We start from the raw sequence: 6,482 nt of genomic DNA, 5'->3' as shown, positions 1-6,482 counted from the left end.
CCATAAGGTTTTCTTGCAACCCATAAGAGCTGCACTTGCAGCAGCGGCTGCTGCTACGCGCGCTTGAGCTGCAGCTGCTGCAGCTGCAGCTGCTACAGCTGTGTGGTCTTGGGGCTGCTGCGCAGAGAAGGCTTTTGCTGCTGCTCTGATGCAGAAATGAGAAGAAATTAATTAAACAAAAATTCCTCTTTGCAGCTTCCATTCTTGTTCCTCGTCCACAGCCACCGCCGCCGCAGCAGCAGCAGCAGTTTCGGCTGCAGTAGCAGCAGCAGCAGCAGCCAGCTGGAGTGTCCTGGATTCAGCTAGTCACTTGCTGCTCCTGCTGCTCCTGCTGCGTCTGCTGCTCCCCAACTCAAGCCGTGGGAGTTGAGCCAGCAGCAGCTAGCAGCAGCAGCTAGCAGCTGTAGCGCCCAATTGCTGCAACGGCTCAAGGTGGCGTGTTCAGCAGAAGGCTCCTAGGGAAACATCAGCAGCAACAGCAGCAACAGCAGCAGCAGCAGCAGCGGCAACAACGGAAGCCAAGCAAGCAGCCCACGGCGCCCCTACGCGGGGCAATGCTTCGGTTTTGCTGCTGCTGCAGAATCTCCCGCCCCGTGCACAGCCTGCAGCAGCAGCAGCAGCGGCGGCAGGAACTGTTCTAAGCAGCTCAGCTTGCAGCAGAGCAGCTACACGGAGGGCTCTAGCGCTGCTGCTGCTGCTGCTGCGCTATCCTTTACTCGCAGCTGCTAAATGCATGCAGTTCAATTTAGCTGCAGCAAATCAGAAGGTTTTGCTGTTGTCCAGATTCTCCTCTTAGGCTGGAGAGCTGCGCATCCACACAGGAGATAAATTGCTGCTGCGCCTGAGGAGGGTGGGGCCTCGAGCTGCTGCTGCTGCTGCTGCTGCTGCTGCAGCTGCTGCAGTGGTCTTTCCCCGGAGCTAGCGTGCCTCTGGCTACAGCAGTTTGGTTCTCTCCGCGTCTCAGCTGCTGCTGCGGACTCCATCGCCTTGCTGCTGCTGCCACTTCTGGCGCTCCCCTCGCCCCGCCGCCGCCGCTGCTGCTGCTGCTGCTGCTGCTGCCAGCCGCAACTATGGCGTCTTTCTCGGCGGGCTACGCTGCGTTGAGTCTGAGCGCTTTGCTGCTGCTATTTTTTGGTCTGTCTTCGCTGCCGGCGTTTTCGCCGACGTGGTGGCTGCCTGCTGCTACGGGGGGCCGCGCAGCAGCAGCGGCAGCAGCAGCAGCAGCAGCAGAGGAGCCCGGGCGCGTGTCCCTGGCCTACAGCAAAACTTGGCCCGAAAGAAACCCCACAGAAACTTATGACTTTTACTCTCGAGTTTCTTTATGCCGTTCTTTTCCCTTGACTTATTTTTCTTTGTCTTTGGGAGAAGCTTTGCGGGGGCAGCGCTTAGTTGCTGCTCCTTATCTTCTCAAAATCCCCAGCTGCAGCGAATTCGCTGCTGCTGCTGCTGCTGCTGCTGCAACTGCTGCAGCGGCGGCTCCTGCTGCGCCGCCCCCTTCCGCTGCGCTGGGGACGCCGGAAACCGGCACGGACGCCCGCAGCAACGACAGCAGCAGCTACAGCAGCAGCAGCAGCAACAGCAGCAGCAGCAGCAGCAACGGGGAGCCGCCGTCGACTTCTGCGCTGCAAAATGGGGAGCCGCCTGGGGCTATTTCCCCGCAGCAGCAGCAGCAGGAGCAGCAGCAGGAGCCTGACAGAGCAGCAGCAGAAGCAGCAGCAGCAGCAGCAGCAGCAATTCGACAGGGCCCGTTTGAACTATGCCGCATGCAGCTAACAGAAGCAGCACTTGAAGACTTGAGAGTTTTAATTGATAATAACTTTTTGGTGGAAATGTATGCAGATGGAATTCCCCTGTTTTACCCCGTGGGCCTCAGAGGCTACGAGACTGTGCAGCCGCAGCAGCAGCAGCAGCAGCAGCCGCAGCAGCAGCCGCAGCAGCAGCAGCAGCAGCAGCAGCAGCAGCCGCTGCAACAGCAGCAGGAGGTGGACTCGTTGTCGCTACCGCAGCTGCGCGTGACTCACAAACTTACAACAAATCTGCACTTCATTTTTGCTGTTAATGAAGGTGCTGTTGTTGCTGCTGCTGCTGCTCCGGGCTTTTCCCCAGATGGCTCTGTCCCGCCTTACACAGACATCACTGACTCCCTCGTGCGCCCCACAAACCCTAAACCCTAAACCCTAAACCCTAAACCCTACACCCTAAATCCTAACCCCTAGAGCCTAGGCGGCCGGCGCCTGGGACGCGCAGCTGCCCTTGGGGCGGCAAAGACGCCAAGTGAAAACCAGTCCCGCTGCTGCTGCTGCTGCTGCTGCGCTTGTTGCTTCCCTTGCAGCTGCTGCCGCACCCGCTGCCGCTGCTGCTGCTGCTGCTACTACTGCTGCTGCTGCCGCTGCTACTGCTGCTACTGCTGCTGCTGCTGCTGCTCCTGCTGCTGCTACTGCTACTACTACTACTGCTGCCGCTGCTACTACTGCTGCTGCAACTGCTGCTACTCCTGCTGCTACTGCTGCTGCTGCAGGAGACAGGGACTCGCGAGCTGGTGTTTACGTACAGCGCAGAATGGCACAACCGGCCTGACATTCCGACTCACCTTCGGCTGTACGGACAGCTGGCTTCTCCGTTCTTTTCGGGTGCAGCAGCAGCAGCAGCAGCTGCTGCTGCTGCTGCTGCAGCAGGACGCCGCAGAAATGAAGTCGATGTCCACTGGCTAGCCCTCGCCAACTCTTTTCTTTTTGTTGTTGTTGCTTTGTGTCTCCTCATGTTTATTCTCATTCGCATGCTGCGAGCGGATTTCGCCAGGTACACTTTTGCTGCTGCTGCTGCTGCTGCTTCTGCCGCTGCAGTTGCTGTTGCAGTTGCTGCGGTCTGCAGCGCTGCTGCCGCACTGCACCGCTGCTGCACTGCTGCTGTTTTGCTGCTGCAAGCGACTTCCGGGTGCTGCAATAGTGGCTGCTGGAACAGCTGCTGCATCACTTGCTGCTGCTGCTGCTGCTGCTGCAGGATGCTGCTGCCGCAAGACGAGGAAATGGCGAGTATTGCTGCAGATGAGACAGGTGGGGCTTTTTCTTTTGCTGCTGCACAAGGCCTTTTGTCTGTTTTAGATATTTTTTAAAATGCTGCTTCCTGAACTTTACATTTTTCTCAAAAGGGCTTTTGTGTCTTTTTGATTAGTTGCTGCTGCTGCCTTCCGAGTTCTCCTCTTGCTGCTGCTGCCGCCGCTGCTGCTGCCCCTGTGGGGCCCCACAGCTTCTCAGGACCCCCGAAAAGACTCGGCCGCTGCAACTTCCTTTTTGCTTCTTTTCCTTTTTTTTCTTTTGCTGCTGCTTCCCTCTCTGCCCCACAAAAGCCCCAAGCCCTTTTGCTGAAGCTCTTTGCTGCAGCCTTTTGCTGCAGCCTTTTGCTGCAGTCTTTTGCTGCAGCCTTTTGCTGCAGTCATTTGCTGCAGCCTGGGGTGTACGCGTGTGGGGTGTACGTACGTGTGGGGCGCTCGCCCGGGTGTCTGTCCAGCTTGCGCCCAGCAGTCTGTGGGGTGTGGGGTGTGGGGTCTTGTGAGTTTTTTGTGGAATCTTTTGGAATCCTTTGAAATCTTTTGAGATCTTCTGAGATCTTTTGAGGTCTTTTGAGATCTTTTGGAATCTTTTGGGATCTTCAGCGATCTTGTTGGGTCTTGGGGGGCCTTGTGGGGTTTTGTGGGGTCTTATAAGTCTTGTGGGATCGTATGGGGTTGTGTGGGATCGTGTGGGATCGTGTGGTATCTTCAGACGTTTGTGGGGTCTTCTAACTCTTGCAGAATCGTGTGGGATCATGTGGGACCGTGTGGGGTCGTGTGGGATCGTGTGGGATCGTGTGGGATCGTGTGGGATCGAGTGGGGTCTTGTGGGCGTGGGGGAGCCTGGGGGTTGTGGGGCGTGTGGGGCGCGAGGTGTCTGTACAGCTGTGGGGTGTCTGTACAGCTGTGGGGTGTCTGCGCAGGTTGGAAGCTGCTGCATGCAGATGTCTTTCGGCCTCCGCCGCAGCGCAACATTTTGTGTGTCTTCTTGGGCAGCGGTTTGCAGCTGCTGCTGGTGTCTTTTCTTTCTTTTGCTGCTGCTTCTTTTGCTGCTCTTTTCCCTCGAGCCTCTTTTCTTTCCTTCATGCTCGTCGGCTACCTCCTCACCTCCTGTACGTACACCCCAAACCCTAGACAACCCTCTTCTAGGGGTTAGGGTTTAGGGTTTAGGGTTTACGATATAGGGTTTAGGGTTTAGGGTTTAGGTTCCTTCATGCTTGTCGGCTACCTCCTCACCTCCTGTACATACACCCCAAACCCTAGACAGCCCCCTTCTAAGGTTTAGAGTTTAGGGTTTAGGGTTTAGGTTCCTTCATGCTCGTCGGCTGCCTTCTCACCTCCTGTACGTACAGCCCAAACCCTAGCCACCGCCCCTCCCCTAGCGTTTAGGCTTTAGGGTTTAGGGTTTGGGGTTTTGGGTCTAGGCTGTAGGGTATAGGGTATAGGGTTTAGGGTTTAGGGTTTTAGGGGCTTAGAGTTTAGGGTTTTAGGGGTTTAGGATTTAGGATTTATGATTTAGGGTTTAGGGTTTAGGGTTTTGCGTGCAGTTGTTTGCGGGTTCGTAAGTGTTAACTTGTACACGAAGCTGGGAGGAAACCGTTGGGCCTGGAACATCGTCTCCGCCTGCGCCATCTTCATGGTGAGGGTTGAGGGTTTAGGGTTTAGGGTTTGGGGTTTGGGCCTAGAGTTTGACATTTTGTGCATAAGCATGGAGGCTGCCAGAGCCAAAATCTGCTGCTGCAGCAGCAGCTGCTGCTGCTGTTGTTGCGTTTGCTGCTTTGGCTACCGCATTTGGTGCTGACGCTGCGCCGCCATCGCCGTAGATCTAGGGTTTAGGGTTTAGGGTTTAGGGTTTAGGGTTTGTGCTGCAGTTCCCCGCCTTCTTCGTGTGTTTGACTTTAAATGTGGTTTCGGCTTTAACGGGATCCACAGCAGCACTTCCTCTCAGCAGCGCCTTTGCCCTTCTCGCCTGCTTCTTCTTCGGTACGTGCTGCTGCTGCTGCTGCTGCTGCTGTTTGTCTTGCTGCTCCTGCTGCAGTTGCTGCTGCTGTCTGCCTTGCTACTGCGGCCGCTGCTGCTGCTGCTGCTGCTGTTTGTCTTGCTGCTGCTGCTGCTGCTGCTGCTGCTCTTATCGCGCACTCTGGTGTGCTGCCGCCCGCAAAGGCAGCAACAACCCTAGCAGCAGCAGCAGCAGCAGAAGCAGCAGGATTTGCTGCTGCTTTCCTTGCTGCAGTAACAGTCCCGCTGACCATTTTTGGAGGCATTTGGGGCCGCCGCAGAGCCCTGAAGCAGCTGTCCACGGGCAGAGCTTTTCCCTGCAGAGTGAGTGCTGCTGCTGCTGCTGGTGCTGTTGCTGCTGCTGCTGCTGCATTTCGAATTCATTTCTTTTCCTTTTTTACACTTTTAACGCAATATATTTATTATTTTTAAAATTCGTTTTTACTCCTTATTGTGTCGAGGCTGTTGAGGGCTCTTCCCAGGCCTCATGCTTGTACACAAACCCTAAACCCTAAACCCTTACCGTGAAGCATGAATGTTGCCAGAGCCACAACCTTCTGCTGCTGCTGCTGCTGCTGATGCTGTCATGTCTGCTGCTTTGTAGCCTGGCGGCGCCAACCCCCTGTTGTCTTTGCTGCTGCTGAATCTCTTGTTTTTTCTTTTCTAATAAAATGCAATTTTCTCCTTTGGTTCTTTTATTTTTATTTTCTCTTTTATTTTCCTTTTTATTCTTTTTAATTCTTTTTTTCTTTTGTCTGTCTCCCCTTATCTCCTCTATCTGCTCTTTAGTGTTTCCCTGCTGCTCTTTTACTCTCTTCCGCTTGACTGCAGCTCTAAGCCCTAAACCCTAAACCCTAAACCCTAGCTGTCTATTCTTTAAACCGCCAGCACATAGAGTTTTGTCTGTGGGCGGCGGAAGCCGCTGGCTGGGGCCGTGCTCCCGAAACCCTTGAAAACCCTAAACCTCAAACCCTAAACCCTTAACCCTTAAACCCTTAACCCTTAACCGTTAACCCTTAAGCGTAAACCCTAAACCCTCGAGGGTTTTTGTGTGCTGCAGACACACAAGTTGGCGCGGGAAATCCCGAGGACTCGTTGGTACCGGCGGCCGTTTTTTTTGTGTCTGTTATCTGCTGCTTTTCCTTTTAGTGGCATTTACTTAGAATTGCATTATTTATTTCTTTCTGTCTGGAGCAGCAGCAGCTTGGGCACTTATTCTTTTCTAGTTCTTGCTGCGCTGCTGCTGCTGCTCGCTGTTGCTGCTGTTGCGGTGCTTCTGGTGTACGTACACCTCAACGCCGAGAACCACAGGTGGCACTGGCCCGCCTTTTGGAGTGGGGGGTGCGTAAAGTCCTTTACATTAAATTAAATTAATTTAACTAATTTAATTCATTAAACTGATTAAAGTAATTCATTTAATTCAATTTAATTGCAT

General features: G+C 54.4%; 1 protein-coding gene across 1 annotated transcript; it reads left to right on the top strand.

The window, feature by feature from the left end:
- Window positions 1–1,070: 1,070 nt before the first annotated feature.
- Window positions 1,071–5,714, top strand: ETH_00012655 (uncharacterized protein; the record flags this gene model as incomplete). The annotated part of the gene is made up of 7 exons (XM_013372660.1): window positions 1,071–2,147; window positions 2,519–3,053; window positions 3,973–4,161; window positions 4,597–4,688; window positions 4,921–5,032; window positions 5,283–5,371; window positions 5,652–5,714. The coding sequence occupies 7 exons, from the start codon at window positions 1,071–1,073 to the stop codon at window positions 5,712–5,714; spliced, it is 2,157 nt and encodes a 718-aa protein (XP_013228114.1).
- Window positions 5,715–6,482: the final 768 nt, after the last annotated feature.

The sequence above is a fragment of the Eimeria tenella genome, genomic scaffold (assembly GCF_000499545.2).
Source record: "Eimeria tenella Houghton genomic scaffold, Eth_scaff102, whole genome shotgun sequence".
NCBI lineage: Eukaryota > Apicomplexa > Conoidasida > Eucoccidiorida > Eimeriidae > Eimeria > Eimeria tenella.
Note: the sequence above shows the minus strand (reverse complement) of the source record. Positions and strands in the feature narration are given on the sequence as shown.